The sequence below is a fragment of the Coturnix japonica genome, chromosome 23 (assembly GCF_054131305.1).
Source record: "Coturnix japonica strain WE chromosome 23, WE-NBRP24, whole genome shotgun sequence".
In the NCBI taxonomy this organism is placed as follows: domain Eukaryota; kingdom Metazoa; phylum Chordata; class Aves; order Galliformes; family Phasianidae; genus Coturnix; species Coturnix japonica.
In genome coordinates, this window is record NC_140685.1 from 8,873,808 (window position 1) to 8,891,848 (window position 18,041).

The following is an 18,041-nucleotide window of genomic DNA, read 5'->3' on the forward strand; positions in this document are numbered from 1 at the left end:
CATAGCTGCTGCACAATATACATTTTTGTAGCACATCAAATACCTGATTCTACTGTGATCCAACTCACGAGTAATTGGGATTTGACTTTTTGCAGTCACACACAGCTCGGCCCTCAGAAAACTATGAAATTGTTTGAATGTAAACTTGAAGACAACACAGACTGGCAAATCTCTTACAAATTTACATTTACAAACGTGTCTCCATTTCTAAAACATACGTAAACAAACTGGACTTTGTTTTCTAAAAATTACCATTAAGAGAATTGTAAGCCAATGGTAACCTTAATTACAGTAAGCTTATTTTTAATACAGTGTTCTTGCAGCAGGCATAGCTGCAGCTTACACAATTAGTTGCCAATCCAGACATACCAAACAACTCTCAAACAATGTTTGAAGCAATTGGCACTGAAGCATTTCTTTAACATTTCTACCCCTTCAAATATAGTAAATTCTGTACAATTCCCTGCCTACTAGCAAACAAAACCCTCTGTGTGCTGTGCTGGGCACCTGGCAACAGCCAAACGAGCAGCTCTGTGCCACACTGATCAAAGAGGATGTGTTCTGCTCCCACCAGCACCGTGCCACTGCTGTGCAACACCGTTATTTTGGGATTACATGAGGAGGAGGGAAGGGACAATGCACCCATCTTTGGCACCGTCAGTCTTGACAATTCTTACAGTTTGTATTAAGTATAACATTGCTTTCCTGTTAGCAGACTCCCACAGCTGGATGATCCTGCACCCTTTTACTATGGTGGTTGCACTCTCTACCTGGAATACCTGCAGCACAGCATACGTTTTAGAGTACTTTGTCGTCCAAACCTTCCCAAGAGATATTTGGAGGGGCCTCAATCCCACCTATTCTGCTCCTCTGTTCACAGCGGGTCGTGCACCACGCAGCCCTGCTGAATCTGGGATCCATCATACAGAAGATACATCTGTGCCCAAGCGAAAAGAGAAACACTGGAGAGTTGGAAGGCACTGCAAGCTGAGGGCAGAAGCGATTCATAGGCTTGGAAAATTATGTGGGCTTTACCTTTTACACTCCTGTTAACTCTGATTTTCATGAAGTAGGTGGTGTTGCTACAGCAACTGTCATATCACATCATTTCTACTGTCTCTGTCAGGGAGATCATCTTATTTTATCTTCAATTCAGCTATGCAGTTCTTCTATTCTAAAGCCTGCTGCATTTTGGATATAAAAAACTACAGAAAACAGAGCTGCACCACATAAATAATACTTCTAAACTGCAGCAAAACCTGTAACATTTTTATTTGTTCTCCCTTTACATACCCAGAAGGGGAAAAGAAACCAGCACTGATGAGATCTATGGTACTCCAGAGGTTTGGAAAAAGCTTAAGAGCAGATCTCACAATTAAGGTGCTTTGTGTCACCTTTAACATTTCCTTCCTGCAGAAGCAAACTGCATCCTTGTGCACTTGACCAGAAGTAAGTAATCCACTCACAGGTAGAAACACCTCACCTCCTTGTGCCCAGGCCCATTTACGCATATACATTCCACACCACTCACACCCAGCACTTCCCACCCCCTGCACACAGTATGTGGTTCACCTTGCATATATCAACCACTCAACCTGTAGCCTAGCAGAAGCACCTGTGGAAGCAGAGGCCCTATTTTCACTCAGTTCAGAACATGCATCCTGCCTGCTGGGCATAAGGTGGCAGCCTGCCTTGCAGCTCCCTGGCTCTGTAGCACCAGAACAAGAATTTCTTCACCACGTTCCAGCCACCCGTTTACTATTTCCAGCAATCACAAGCAAAATTATTTGTTTGATGACTGCACTGTTACTTGACAGTCCATCACAGACACACGTAGCACTGACAGCCATTAAAACAGTCACATGCACGTTCCATCTTAACAACCAGTTTAGAAGAAGGTCAGATGTAGACACCCAAGCTGCCTGGTATCACCTGAGCACGTATTCAAAAGCTCTCTAGAAGGAGCTTCGTTGTATGTTGTATTATCTGTACCATTTATTGTGTGAGCAAGTAATTTAAGTCTTCCAATCAAGACACAGCAGGAGAGTTTGGGAACCAACAGATTTGTCCTGGCAGTGGTGAACACTCGTTATTGAGTTTGGGATTGGGAGTATTTTGGCTAGTTTTTTAAAGCGAAGATTTCACTAAAATACAGGACAAAAAGGCAGCTGATGAGCACTAGGTAGGACTCCAGCTAAGAACAGCAGCACTCTGGATTGCACTGGAAACTGCATCTATCTGCACACCTGAGGGATATACACTGACACAGCTCAGTCCTTGCAGGATCAGAGACCCATTTCCTAACCCTCTCCTGGCTCTCTTTGCTATTATTTCAGTGTTACAAATGTCCACAAAACCTGAAATCTGGGGAAGAATAGGTTAAAACTCTGCAAAGAGATTAAAAAAAACAAGCAGGAGAAACACCTTTCCTCTTTCTGCTTAACTGGCTAATTGGTTAACAGGAACCTGCTTGATGAGTTTCAGCAGCTCCTAGAGATCAGGCAAGGCTGCTCCTGAGCGGGCTAAAGCTGCTGCTGTATAAACAGCTTTAAGCTGACCAACAGGGCACCCCTCGCTAAGGCTGCTTTTTCACAACTAAGATTTTCACAAGGCAGTGAAGCAGTTTGCACAGTGAGGACCCAACCAAGCCCAGTAAGAGCACAGAACTGAACTATTTTAGGCAATATATTTTGTGGACATAAAACCATCTGATGGACAGAATTAACAAATGATTTCAAAAACGTTCAGGAAAATAAATAAAGACTAAATAAAATGGAGAGAGCCAAAAGCCAAGATTCTAACAAGTAACAGCTCCAGGAGCTAAGAAAATTCTAGTCCTAAAGGTTCATGGGACCAACTAAAGAGCTTCACTGGATCTGTACAATCCTCTGAGCTTAATACTCAACACCATTTATGTATAATGCAAAGATTCTGCTCAAGTAATTAGTGTTTTTGAGTCCAGCTGTCTAAAGAGAAAGTACAAGAGGGTTGATTTTCACACAGGGATTTAAACTGTCCTATATAAGATGAGTAGCTATGCACACAGCATTAAAAAAGTAATAGAGAAACCCTAGTAATATCATGCTTTAAGTTCAAAACTCCATTAAGTCTGGAATACGCTAGCACCAAAGCAGCATCTATAGCAATCAGTAGATGTCTTATAGAACAGCGCACAAGTCTAGGAAAGAAAATGTAAGTTTTTGCTTGTGATCATTGTCTCAAAGTAACTGTAAAGCCAAAGATTCCCATGCTGAGTTCTGCCTATGTGAAACAAACCAACTAAAAACCCACACCTTCCAAAGGATGCCCCTTCATAAAGCTGGAACTGCCCCTCCAATGGTGCTGCTGGCAGCGCTGCTTTGCACCCTTTCCTAAACCTTATGTTTTTGTACCATTTTTTCATTCAAGGGTGCCATCAGAGACACTGGGGTTTCAAACCCAGAGCCAACTTTCCAAAACATGCTGTATTTTGAAAAGCCCATTTTTGTTTCAGAGAAATAAATGAGTTTGCATCACAAAGCCTTTATATCCCCCAAACCCAGAGCCTTCCATACTGTTAAAAATCAAATCCAGCTTTATTCTCCTTCCAGAGCCGGGCTGCATGCAAACAGCATCAGAGGAAGGCAAGCTTGGGGTGGAGAACAGAACTGAAATATGGCATTCAGAGCAGGATACTTGTTCTTCTAAGAGCACACTCCTATTTCCAAGATCTTTGCTACTATTTTCACTTTAAAAACCACCCATTTCCCCCAAAACATAGTTTTAAAGTTTACAAAGACACACAAGGACAGACTTTATTATTTTAACAATTAGCTATTTTCAGAGCTCCAGCAAAGCTGCTTCCTTCCATAACTGGACTTCAATCAAACCCTAGCAAAGCTTTTGATCTTGGAAAGAGTAACAACACAGCTCTGTTATCAGCACACAGGGGGCAAAGAGTAGGACATCCAGAATTTTTCAATAAAAGAAAGTTAATTGCTTTGACTTGTATTTACCAAAGGTCACGACTACAAGTTTGAGTGCACGTACATAACGGTGCACACTGAGAAATGGTGCACAGAGCGGCCAAAGTGAGTGCTGGGGTTATACTACTTGTGCATTAAAAAAGAAAAAAAAAGAAAAAGGCAGCAAAACAATGCTAGATTACTATCCAAATATACCCCAGTGGATGTCCTGCCAAACAGCAAATATGTGGCTGTAAGCTCCAAAGTGAAATAAAAGCTTGGCCAGGAGCCCAGAGCTTCACTGTATTTTGCTCAGCTAGCCATAGTCTGGCAGAACAGAGTGAACACATTCTCAGCCACGTGATGAAGAAGCCAGTCAGGCCAAGCTGATTTCCTTGTGTTGGGTAAATGTGATCTTCAGACTGTACACACCAGCAGCTTTGGGAAAACGTGAGAAAGTGGGAAACAACAAGCCATGGGTTATAAAGTGAGGGCAGCAGAAGAATCACTTAAGGATTTTGCTTCAACACGTGTCGGCAGAGCTGTCCTTGATGCAGGCGTTACCTGGGCTCCCAGGGCACAGCACACCCTGCAGAGATGCTGAGTGCTATGCATGCACACGGACTGCATGGGAGTTAAATATCACCGGCTTCTTGGGCACGTAGCTCCTGAAAGGAGCTGACTGTGAAGGAAACTACATTCTTCATGGTTAAAGGATTAGGAGAGCTTCTTGTGAGAGCTCACAAGAGTGAAACGCTGAACAACTTCAAATCCCACATTCAGGAGAGTCAGAGGTACTTAGGCCTCTCAGGATGTGGCCTAGTAAAGAAAAGGTGTGCATATGATGGTAGGACATAAACCAAAGGCTAAGATTTTGCTGATAATACTTAAACAGCCACTGGGTAATAGCACTGAACACAGAGGAACGCTCATGAAATAAAGATAAAATTAGGCCAAGGGAATCAAACCCCAAAACATATAGGGTATAACAGGCTAAGAGCTGCCCCAGTGATAAGCTGGTGTGTTTAGATAATAGTGAGAATACTGTTTTCAAATAACTGACTCTGGAAGAGATCAGCAGCATCCCTGGCCAGCTTCAGGGCTGCACGTGACTCTCGAGAGCACGTAGCATGTGGAAGCAGAAAGAAAAGCCTCCAAACAAGACCTCAGAAGTACATCCCTGCTGCAGATAAGAGCAGCTTAGATGAAGCACTCATGAGGGTACATAAGAAAAATGAGATTTGTTTACTTTCTAGCAGAAATAAATTGATAACCTAGACACGTGCAGCAGCTGCTGAAATCAGAGACACACACGAGTTGACAATTATACCTCCAGCTCCTTCCCTCTATTTGGCTAATGATTTCTTTTCACGTGTTTAAAACGGCTTAGCTTCTAGAGACTACCAGGACGTTCAACAATGGCTTCAACCATGTCACACTGAGAAAACTGAGCAGATAAGAGAGTTTGGAAAAGCGGTGCCTAAATCTGGCACTAAGTCCAGTCCCACGGAGATCAGCCGCTCTGCAGCAGCCACGTGATGTTGGATGGATGGATGGATGTCAGGTCTCAGGGTTTGAACACTGGCCTCTGATTTTCTCACTGCTGAAGCACCAGCTAAGCTAAGGGGTTTCATAAGCATCCAAACAACAGCTGTCCAACAACTGGAACTAACCACAGGCCTGTGGTTCAACCTTCTCAAAAGGTGGGTATGTGGGTTAACTGCTAACATGCTACACTCATGGCTAATTCTCCCAGTTAAGGATACAGCTAAGTCATGCAGGTGTTCAGGTCAACCTTCTGCTCCCGTTTACTCAGTTTGTTCTACTATTAACAAATGACTCAACCACCATAAGGAGCAACCTAATACCGCTTCAGGAAAACTTACATCACATCAGCACACCCCATTTTTTCCCCTATGTGAATTAGAGTAAGGCACTGGAACAATGCAGTGACATGGCAAGTGACATGGCAAAAACTTTGGGATCTGACTTCAATCCATTTTTATTTTATTTTTTTTTTAATTTTTGTGCTTCTCTCCAAAGAAAACAGACTTGACTACAGGGGGGAATTAATCTCTCCTTTTTCACTGCACTCACGCTGATACAGAGGGCAGGCCCTTACACAGCGTGTGCCAACCACCAGCCTCTGTGACCAGCCTGCAGCCCTGGGGAAGGCTAGAAATGAGGGAATAGGAATGAAAGAAAGGTATCCTAAGGTATCCTCAGCTTCACCTCCCAGAGTCTGCCCACTCCTTCTCAGACTCCAAAGTGATGCTCACCAGCTGACTGGGCTCCAATTCTGATCACCCATCCTTAGCTACCTGCTCAATGCCTGACCCTATGATAAACAAAGGGAATTGGGCTCCTCCACGGCAATAACCCGGCACAGAAAATGGATACAGCAAATTAAATTATCTCACAAAGTAAGGAAGACAAGAAAATAATGGAGCAAATACATACAGCTGTGAAAGTTTTACTTAATGCATCCAAAACCATGAACTTCAAGCAGCAAGGAGCTCAATGCTTGCAGTTATTTCAGATCTGCATCTGAATTTTTACTCATCCAAAGTTAAGCCTTCAACTTACACTACCAAAATATGTTACCGTTTCTTTTTATTTTAAGCTTTATTTAACTTAATGTGGAGTAAGCAAGATAGTGTCTTTTTCATGCAGCTTTAAAAAAAGAATTATTTTTAAAGTCACTTCATACAGCACATACTGCTTTGTGATGCCAGTGCCAGACAAAATGGAGTTTCAGGACTTAGATAAGCGTCACCATGCCAAAAAAGGACTGAAACATCCTGATGCTGGGCTGGAAGCAGAGAACAGGACTCTGTTCTAACAGATGTCTGAATGCCCCGACAAGTGTGTGTGCTCAGGGTAGAGGGAATGGGGTGCTAAGGGAGCAGGAGAGTCCACCCAGCAGTGCTGTATTATACTGCATGTTGTGTCATTACAGCTTTATCCTGACACACCCATATTTACAGCACACAATGTACTGTACAATTCACAATGCCAAGAAACTCAACATATCTAATCTGGCAGAAAAACAAAGTCATATCAGGTTAATCCAATTCTTATATTGCACAACTTTGAAAAGCCAATAGGAAAACAAGTCTTCCCCTTGCTCCTGCTCCCCCTTTCCTCCTTGAGCACACATACCCTGCCATGACCCACTTTTCTCTTTGATCCCTGACCATCTTTAGCCCACTCTCACCATCCCATGTTTCTCACTCAATCCTAACCCACCTCTGTCTCTGACACTGATTAGCACAAGCCATAGAAGGGAGCTTTGTGCAGAGCACCCGAGCTGAAATGCGCTGTGAAGAATGAATGGCAAGACACATAGACAAGGTCACTTGGACATCTGCCCATATGTGATACTGCAATAACTGCGATAAGATAACATGCCTCAAATTTAAACTTGGCTGACTGCAAGGGAGCTTCAAGCCGGGCAGCGGAGCTGAGGTGCAGAGGATATAGTGAGACTGCACAGGAGTTCAGGCTTTAGGTAAAGCCATCCAACTTTAGAGAGGATCAAGATCATTCCATTACCTGGGTTTAGTGCTGTCAGGGTTCTGCCTACAAACACTACTGCTGGTTTTCTAATTCCTATTTTTAAATGAAACCTTAGAGCCATGTAACGGCAAGACTCCAGGAGATAAGGACTTTAAATGAATAACTGGTGGAAAGATGGTTGGGACAACTGCACCCCTTCCCAATAAAACCAATAAAAGCTTCTTGCAGATTGGTTTCTCAAAGTGAATCAACACCTCATGGTATCCATAATATAAAGGTGTCAGCTCTAACAGAAGCATTTCAAGCACATCAAGCATTTTAAAGGTCTTACGTAAATTCTCTGATACAGAAAATGCACATTTACATCCCCACTGCTCCCCTGCTCACTGATGTACTCCTGTCCTATCCAGACTTCCAAGAAATTTCAGCAACGTAATTGTTCTTTCCAAATTCCCCCTCTTGCCACATTTGGTTAAAAACAGACAATTATTCAAGAACTGTGATCAGGAACATGCAAGAGGAACATCCCAAACCTGGGATGAATAGATAAGATTCACTTTCACAGCAAATCAGGCAAAAATAAGAAACCCCACCATCCAGCCATGGCTGTAAGCAATGGAGCTGCAGGATTTACATACATAAAATGACCAAATGTCCCACACTGTAATGAGAGGCCACAGCTGCAGGGATTGCAGACGTCAGTAACATCTGTATTTCCACTATGCAGCACAAAAGGGAACAGTGGTATGTCTGATTGCTGCAGGGTCCTTCAAACTAAGTCAGTTTAACCCTCTCTGTTTTGATGAGGAACAGGATTTACTCTCAAGTGCCTGGCTCCCACTTGCTGAGCTTTAGCTAAGCACACAGTTATTTCTGAAACAGACTTCCTACTGAAGTAAGACTCACTTCCAAATCTTGCAATGGTGAGTTTGTGAACGCGTCTGAACTGTTTGAAATCACCTCCTTAATTTCAATGCAGTCCCTCACATGCAGAGTCCGCTTTATATTCTGCAGCCTTGCGTAAAGCAGGCTCCTACAAGAAGGTTTAGTACTGCTATTTCATTAACCTGTGTTAAAGCACTGGATGCCTGGTAAAACAGAGCTCTGCAGAAGCATTCTGTGTTTAGAAGTGTCATACTGTCATTCTTTCAGGTTTCCAAAATGCAATCTCCACTTGCTTTCCTTGTCTCTTTAGAATCTCAGGTTAAAAGCAGTAACAGTTAGACCACTTCTAATTTGTTCCCCTTTATCACAATCACTGCATTTACCAGGTCACGTCAAACACAGCTATGTCTGCATACAAGGACTAAGAGAAAGGGGAGCCTTGCAAGCATTTCAAAAACAAAACTAAGGTCCAATCATTGCCACCCAAGGTAATGGATCTTGCTATGGATGGAAAGCCCTGTTCATTTGTTTAGTACATTCAGGAGTACCAACCAGCTCTGTAATGAATTACTTAATCTTTGACCTATTGTCCACAACCACGTTCCAGAACAAAGAATTTATAGCACGCTGAGCTCCCTAAGGCTAATTGGAAGGACTTTTTTAAACCATTCTCCATCTTCCACCAATGTTTGCCAAAAGTGCACTTTTGCCTCTGCGCTTATACACCCGAATGGCTAACACTTCACTGCAGATGGACTACTGATGCAGGTCTCTCTGGCATCTGCTTGTAGCACATGCCTGCTAACACACTGATCTATAGGCACCTGTCCAGGGATAACCCAGATTTGTGCTTCACTTAATGAGTACCTGAGTTTTTTAGGACCCTTTTTTTCTTCCTCCTGCATGGGTCCATGCACCAAAACACAAACATATGGGCAAAGAGCATCAAAATTCTCGGTGCCTGTTTTCATTAAATGGCAAATAATGTGAACAATGGAACACTAGCAGTAAGATGAAGAGCTAAAGCTGTTTCTCTCGAAGTCAAACAGAGAACCCTTAAACCAAAGGTGCCACAGCAGAGAAGCTAAGCAAGTCAAAGTCTGGGCCAACTCCAGCCCTGACAAGATTCAACTCAACCAGAGAACGGAACGTGGAAACGTAGCTACACAACACCTTCACATGTGTCAGAAAATGTGAGAGGTTGAACAGTAACTCGTATTCGTTTCAAATGTGATGGATGGCACCTCAGCTGCACAAAGCTGCGTGGCTCTGAAGAGCCCAAGCAGAAAATACACAATGCTGCAGCATGTGCTGCCTCACCTACCTGCGTGAGCTTTCCCCACATTACATCTGAAGCTCTCAGGACCAAGTTCAGCTTCCCAACAGAAAGCCTCTTCAATGCTATTTGCTAGCTTCTTCAACACTGTCAGCTCATGGAAAAAAAAAAAGGCCATAAAAGCTGCAGAATCTGTTTACCATGTACACATTTTGACACTGATGTGCATTTCAACATTTGTTTTCTATACTTAATCCTCATGTATAATTTGCTCCATTAATTACTACGGGATTAGAGGTTGAAGTAAACTTTTTTCCCCCCTCACCATCTACTTCACATGGAGCAGAACAAACCGCAGCTTCTTCCTTAATATAACTTGGTTGAAATAGACTTCCCTGATTCTCAACACCTTTTGTTGAATTCAAACAAAATATCGCAATATTTTATGAAAGTGAGCCTTCAAAAAAGCAAGCTAACAATTATGTTGCGTGTAAAACAAAATGCCAACCAAGCTTTGGATTTCATAACACTCTGAAGTACTCTTTACTGATGACAAATATGTCCTTTCAGTCTGAGAAAACTCCATGGGTACAATGAAACCAACTACCCCCCGCCTCCCAGAGAAATAAATCCACAAAGATAAATGACAGGAGAATGGATGGTGATGTTCTGCTGCTCCACCTAGGAGCTGATGAGGGAGGGCAGCCAACAAGCTGTACTGAAATCACTAACTGTATGAGGACTAAAGCACTCATCACTGGGATTAATTGGCAGAATCTGGCCATGGCCAGCTCCCACCATTGCCAATCAGTCACATAGGCACGGAGAGATTGCAGCAATTTAATATATTTCCTAGTAGCTTCATTTAATCAGATATTATCAATGACTTCTTCATGTCCATCTCCTAGTGACGTCTTGTCTCTTTTAACTACAAGATACTGTTCCATGAAAGACTGCAGGGTGTGCTCGTTTCTTCAAAACCAACTCTCTGCACCAGGCAACCTTTCTGGGATGGGAAGCAGGGCCACGAGAAAGACAACAGTACTGCAACAAGTTTGACTCTCAGGCATCCTTCAAATATCCTCCTCAAGGGAAAAAGCACCCACAGGCTCCTCTGTGTATCCTCTTCCTAATTTGAGCTGGCCCTGACTCACATACGAGGCTCTGTTGGTGTGGAAAGTGCTGATCCACACAAGAACTTTGAGACAGGCCAGGTATGTTCTATAAGAGCAGTACACAACCTGAGGTCTTTCTTGCTGCTTACTGTTTGAACTCCTAAGAAACTTCAAGTTCTTTCATGTAGCTGAGCAATTATTTAACCAATAATCAAATTTTGGCAGCAAATATTAAAATTAGATCTCCTGACAGAGACTCGGTGTTCTTGCTTCTAGCATTAACAAGGCTTGTTCGTTCAGCACTTTTTCCCCTGTTATCATGTGACAAGCTATTTATAATATTTGCCAGAATATATTTTGCATCTTCCTTTGATCCAGAAGGCAGTTTGTGAGGCTCGCCTGCACACTGCACCCTCCTTGCTGCTGCAGTCCTCAGAGCTGTGCTTTTCCACTTCGCTGCGGCTTCGGTAGCGGCAGGAGCACACAGCCACGCACGCATGCCTGCTGCTCCAGCAAAAGCTGTGCTGAGCAAGCTGCACAGGGGACTGCCACGTGCCTGAGCACATGGTCACGCAGGCAGCAGCCATTCAGAGCCTCACGTGAGAGGCAATGTGAAGAGCAGCTCTGGTACCAGCCTGCCTGGCGGCTTGGCCGGTCATTCCCATGTTATCACGTGGGACAGCAAGGGTCAGGAAATTCCCAGCCCTTCTTAGTGCTGGAGGTGGAATCCTCTGCCTGTGAGAAAGGGGGGCTCAGTTATGGCTCACACAACACCTATCCACTGCTTGCAAACAAAGATTAAAGCTTCGGAGAGGATTCCTCATCCAAGCTGTCTACTGGAAGCACTGCCCTTCGCGCTGCAGAAGGGGAGGTCACGTTAAGAAACACATGGGAAGGAAGACTACAATGCAGGGAGTGTTGCACACACACCCTTCTGTGGGCTGCCCTCTCACCAAGGCATTCCCCATGCGCAGCTGGAAGGCTGGATGCAGCAGAGGCAGCCATCCCCAGCTGGAGGGTACGCCCAGCTCAGAGGGGAGTGAAGAGAACACCAAAACCCACCCAGTCCAGCCCACTGTCCATCATTACAACTCTGTATCTATGCAATGAGAAAGAAGTAATGGGTAACATGCTGTAGATGACATCTGTCCGCTGAGCACATACAATATGGCATCCAATAAAAATCTTCATGTTTTTGCAGGAGGAGATTTGGGAGAGCCCTATTCAAATCAAAATGGTTTTCAGCTTTCTGATCAGTGCGCTTCTGAATCTCCACTTTGTTACCGAGAACAACAATTTACATTTGGTGTATATATAATATGGAACAGATTACAAAGCTTGTTTTTCTATTTTTTCTCCCCTTTATCTTCAGGGGATCCTGCTCAAGTAGACCAGGGCACCCAGCAATCCAAGCATCACAGAGCAAAAACCACTGTCACGGAAATGCAAAGACAGGGAGGGCTTTGGGAGCTTTCCAAGGCCCTGTCTGCCCTGGGGAGCTGGGCTGTAATAATACACGGGACATCAGTGCACTCACACCTTCTGAGACAGCCCCATACCCAAAGCTTTGGTGGCAAACAAACTTGACATCTAAATCTCATAGAACACATTTTCTAAGCAGAGCATTCCTCCAAACTTGCCTAATGTTTCCGAACCCAAACCCTTCACACTTCTCCCCAATTTACCCAAGTAAAGGCAACACAGAACAGGCGGATAAAAGCAACCAATTAACTGTAATATCTGATCCTCTCTTTATGTACAGACAGCTATGAGTACTCCCAGTTTCCTTAAAGGACTGCACAGTTAAACAGAGGTACAGTTAATAAAGCTATCTTTATCAAGAACTCTTTCTGAAGGAGCTTAGTTTTCAACCAACTAATGAGCATCCAATACAGAGAGAAAATATGATGTTTTAACAGATGATGGTTTGCAATGCAAAAATAAATTGAAATATTGTCTATTAGTAAAAGGGGCTGTGAACAAGAGGTGAGTTTGATTCCAGTCTTACAAAACCCACTACCCTGCATGCCTCCTATTCAAAAGCAAACCAGCTTTTCCATCATAGAGATTCCCAAAACAGGATTTGATGGCAACGTAGGTGTTTATTTTAACTCTAACTGTAATCCAAAAAAAAGAAAGATGATAAACTGGTGAGACAGAACATTTCTCTAACAATCGGACAACACAAGCTGGAAATAAAAAAATCAGTTCTATTTATAAGGAATTTGTTGTTGTTCCATTTTAGTTTATTCGCGTGTTTTCCTCTCTCCCCGAGGGCTTTGTAATGTCACATTTATAGCCAGTTAGTCCAGCTCTGGTGGGCCCAAGCACACTCTTTACTGGAAGCCAAGGCAAATTCACAGATCTCTGCCAGAGACAGTATAATACAGCTATCTGTAGAAGCCAATGATGCCACTCAGATAGGTAAGCTGTGTATTTTAACACACACACAAAATTAAATCTGAAGCCAGTTTTCTGCAGACCCCTCTATGGCTGAGATGCACCATACAGACACATAAACCATATCTGGTGTTCCAGACTCCCATACACAGCCTTCCACACACACACACTACATGCACTGTATGATTTGTGGCCAGCTGCATGTGATACACTGATGCTAACTGTCCCGGAGTCGCATAAAGCAGGGACGTGAGAAACACAGCATTTGATCCTCCCTTCAGCCCCAGTCCACATAGGCTTACATTATAATGTTAATTAAAACAAAGTCCAGAGTACAAAATGGTTTAAGAAGTGCTACCACCTAAAAAAGAAAATATCAGTTTTCTTAAATTAAGAGCATGAGAAATTTATTTTATTGAAACTATTTTAGACATTGCTGTTGCTTTCTTTCCAGTAATATAAATTAAAGCAGCTACGCACAAGGAAACAGTAGTTCACATCAATTAAAATGAAAACCACACCTTGATTCATGTGAGCTTATAAAAACGGTTAAAAAAAAGTCCTGTACGACTCCTAAAAACTAAGAAGTTCCAGTGCAGTGATTTCAGCATTCACCTTCAGACAAACTTTCATATTCCAAAGCACCATATTTACCCCGGTGCTTTCATGACAACTTTAAATGGACATTTTTATTTTAATGGTTTTTCCTTTGTAGATAAATATTACTCTGCCTTAAACAGATTATTGGTAGGACTTTTTCCACGACAACACAAAAATATTCCAACAACTGGACAGCCAACAATGCTACTGTTAAGACAAAGCACCCATCCATAACTGGGGAAAAAATGTTATTGCTGAGAAAATGAATGAGCTTACCCTTAAAAAAAAAAAGTTTAATAAAAAACCCATCTTATTCCAAAGATAATATGGCATGGGGAAAAAAATACCTTCAAGTTAAAAAGCTTTATCCTACCCCAGAAGACCTGACTCCTTTTACAACAAGAAACGAGCACAGTTTCTAGTGAGAGAAGTCAGTAACCCCGAGCTGCAACCAGCTCAGGGAAAAACCCGACAATCAATGAGATGAAAATAAGCCGCGCAGGCAGATGACCACAAATAAATTCTGACAGGTGATCATTAAAAGCCTGGCCCATAACCAGGCTCTCCTGAGCAAAATGAGGACAGATGATCTGCTTTTAATGTATAAGTGACAGAAAATGGGGTAGCAAACCCGCACTATTTTTAAAAACTCGCTTGGGAAAAAGCAAGATTTTGTTTTATGTTCCACTCCTGCCAACACATCAGATATATTTTAACATTGGAAGCGCTCACAAGTTACTGGTTAACTACAAAATGCCTTGAAACTGAAATGCAGAAACGAAGTAAAATCCACATACAGAGAATAAACAAAATCCAGGACTAAACATACGTATGTGACTTGTGGCCAAAGGCTGTTAACAGCTTTGGGGTGCTCTGGGGGTGCTTTACTTCTTTCTAATGAGAAAGGCATGTTGTAGACTTTTAAGACTTCCCTACTTGATCCTGCTTTGCAACTTTCATCCTTCTATTTATTTACTGTGCCTCCTTATCAGATGGCTCTGACAATGACTTCGCACGCTGAGCGTGGCAAGCGATCAAGCAGAATGGAGAGGAGCGGTTTCCTGCTCCCAGGAGCACGCTTTGCTCCAGAGAACCTCGTGAGAGCAGAGGAGCACAATAAGTCACCCTTGGACTTCTTTTGCAGAAGGGAAAAAAAAAAAAACAACAAAGCTCCATGTTTTCCGAACTTTAATGTTGACACTATTCTCCAGGCCATGATCTCAGCCGTGCTCTGGTGTCAAGCCAGAGCAGTTACTCTAGATGTGCTCTGGTGTCTCTAAAGGGACTGTTTGAAGTGTTAATAAACAAATAGAAGAGTTCCACTGACACCAAGCAGGTTTGAAACATGTGTTAAGGTCAGAAATTGGCTCTCTGTCAATTTTTTTTTGCCTGGAACTAAAAGTAACTAAAGGTGTAACATGTTAACTCTGGACATGTATTCTGACTATGCTACTTTAAGAAAGGTTATAATGTAGTTACAAGATTTAGTCCCTTGCACAAACCGTGGTTAATGTTACTACACTCAGTAAGGAATAAGATCAGCTCCGAAATTTCAAACAGGAAGCACGGTCTAAGGATTATCCTAAAAATAAGTACCAAGGCTACAGCTCAAATACGGGTAAAAACCATAACCACAGCATTCACTTTACTGGTCCATCTCCCCGTTCACTTCACACCACGGCATACACACGTTACTATTTTGTTTGCATGTTTTTCATCTGCTATTAGCCAGGCTACCAAAGAAGAAAAGACAACAGGAAAGTTTTCTTGGAATTCTTGCAGCTTCCTGACATAAGTTAAGCAAAAATCCCTATGGAGCAGCCTGACAATACCTAGAGCTACTTTCCTTCTCTGAGTACAAAAGCCATGAATCACACCAGCTCTCTCTAAACTGCCTGTCAACCGTACAGTGAGGAGCAGTGATGTACAGTGGGGAGGAGGCTCAAGCCACAATCCAGAGGAAGCTCTGAGGGCTGATTTACCTGGTCTGACCGGGCTCTGCATGCAGTTCTGCGACACCATGCCTGGGTGGACTGAAGTAGAAGCCCTGCTGCTGAGGTCCATGACAGAAGGGGATGCTGAGGTAGCTTGCTGCAGACCTGGCTGGTGTGGGCTATGCTCGTGCTGGTTCGGGCTGGGTGGAATGCCATTTTCTGAGAGGAACTCTTCCAGGTCCATGTATTCCAACTGGAAAGTGTCTCCATCGTATGGCAGCGTCTTGTCCCATAATGTCGGGCCCAAGAAAGCAGACTGAGGGACTGTGGTACTGGTGCTGTCATCCTCTAGCTTCTTCTCTTTGTCTTTTTCTTTACCGAATGCTTAAACAAAACAGATAACAAAGATGTAAGAGCTGAGTATTTAAAACATTACCACTCCTTATTTCTTATAACCAAGAGTGAAGGGGAAATATTTGCTTTATAAAATCAGTTCCCCCCAATTCACTCAGTTAAGTGAACAACAGAAGGGTTGTGACAACCGAGAACCTTTGGTGGATGCAACCACGCTTGGTTTTCTCTGTTCCTTTTAGTTAAGGATCCCATTGCATGCTTGGATTTAAAGCCAGCGTGTGAGTAACAGCAAGCTGGGAGATACTGCTGTATCCTGCTGGAAAGGAACGGTCTTAACCTAAACCTGAAGGGTTTGTTTTAAGGCAGCACTTAAAAAAAATTAAGGTCCCCTTGAATTTAATAACTGCTTTGTTTGCTTTAAGGTGGCAAGGCAGCAAATTACAAAATACATCATTTGAAGAAATAGAGCTATTAATGCTTTAAAGTTCTTAACTCAGAGCGGCAAAGCCTGACTGGACCTATATTGATGTTCAAGGGTAGAATCGAAGTAAAAAGGAGTTTAAGCGTTGTTTCCTACAACAGCAGCGATGCCAAAGAGGAGCTGTAGGGAAACACCTGACTTTCCTCAGACATTATGGAGCCCCCAAAGGGTCGCAGCCCGCACGGCCCGGAGCTGCCCGTGGCTCTGCGAGGCCGAACCGGGGTTCACAGCCCTCCACGGCGGCGGGTCAGGGCGGCAGCGCCCGACACCGCACCGGAACCGTCCCGGTACCGAACCGCGGGGGGCGGCGCCGAGCCGCCATTTCGGGGCGAGCTGCGAGGGGGCGGCGGGGGGAGCGCGGGGGGCTGCGGCCGGCAGGGGAGGCCTCACCGTCATCGTGAGCGAGCGGCAGCTTGAGCGGGTTTTCCAGCAGCGACTTCAGCACCCCGTAGGTGGGAGGTAGGAACGTGGGGTTCAGCGGGAGCGGCCGCGACATGGTGGGCTTTCCCTCGGGGCGAAGCTGCGCGGCAGCGGCTCCTTCACCGTTTCACTCTGGCGGATGCAGCGGCGAAACGAGGCTCAGCGCTGTGGAACGGCTGCGGGGCGGCCGGGCACACGGAGCGGGAGAAGCCTCCGCCGCGCAGCTCCTCCTCCTCCTCCACCGCCGCTCCCGCTGTGCGCAGCGCGCCCCAACGCGCGCCCATGTGCAGGAGCCACCGCCGCTGACGTAACGAGCGGCGCGGCCCCGCCATTGGAGCGGGGGGGGGAAGGAGGGAGGTGCCGGCACTGAGCGCCGCCCCGGGGCAGTGTTACCACAGCCGGGACTGCACAGCGGCACGAGGCAGCGCCGTTATCGGGGCGGAGCGGGGCTGAGCCGGTGTGTCGCTCCTCGGGCCTGACCCGGGCCCGGCGCCGTTAACATAGGAACCGGGTGGCAGCGCTGGGCCGTGCTGCTGGTGCATCGTGTGAGGAAGCAGCTCCTGCTCATCTGTGGTAAAAGTGCACAACGAACGTTGCTGCTACAGCTTCCGTGGAAAAAAGCAAGCTTACTTTCGGAGCAACCCACACACACGTGGATGTTAAGAACAAATCTTCCCAAGATTTGGGTTTGTGTTTTTTTTATTATTTTCTGTGTGCAATTTTTCCCCAACACACACAATTCCAAACGCTCCTCAGCGTTACATTAAGGGGGCTGACCTACTTTGAGCCAATGGCGGCAGCAGCGCCACAGCGCGGAACCACAGCAACGGGCCCGACCCGCCCCCTGAGGCGCCTCAACTCACCTCACGGCACCTCAGCACTGCAATGAGTTCTGCTGAACGAACCGTGATCTGCCCCTCCGTTGTTGTTATTATTTTTTCCAAGGGTTTTTAATGAATGTGGGAGAGGTTTGGAGCAGCTCTGTGGAGATGGCAGAGGAAATTTTCTCTTCCTCTTCTTGGGCAGCTCCAAGAGGCGATCGTTGCAGCTCTCAGAAATAAAACCGGTTAGTGCTGATGTGCTGCGAGCTGAAAGATTGATCATTTCAAGCTT

General features: G+C 44.5%; 1 protein-coding gene and 1 long non-coding RNA gene across 2 annotated transcripts in view; one reads left to right on the top strand and one right to left on the bottom strand.

Annotated features, from left to right (window-relative positions):
- Nucleotides 1-17,187, bottom strand: part of HLF (HLF transcription factor, PAR bZIP family member) — a 32,212-nt gene extending 15,025 nt beyond the window's left edge. Inside the window, exons 1-2 of the mRNA XM_015879676.3 lie at nt 16,899-17,187; nt 15,722-16,057 (exon numbers count right to left, since the gene is read on the bottom strand). Coding sequence (XP_015735162.1) covers nt 15,722-16,057; nt 16,899-17,004 — 442 coding nt within the window. The 5' untranslated portion in view covers nt 17,005-17,187. The remainder of the gene's footprint in view (nt 1-15,721; nt 16,058-16,898) is intronic.
- Nucleotides 17,188-17,489: 302 nt separating this feature from the next.
- LOC107322073 (uncharacterized) overlaps nt 17,490-18,041 on the top strand; it is a 29,307-nt gene continuing 28,755 nt past the window's right edge. Inside the window, exon 1 of the long non-coding RNA XR_014936664.1 lies at nt 17,490-17,614. This is a non-coding gene — a long non-coding RNA (uncharacterized LOC107322073). The remainder of the gene's footprint in view (nt 17,615-18,041) is intronic.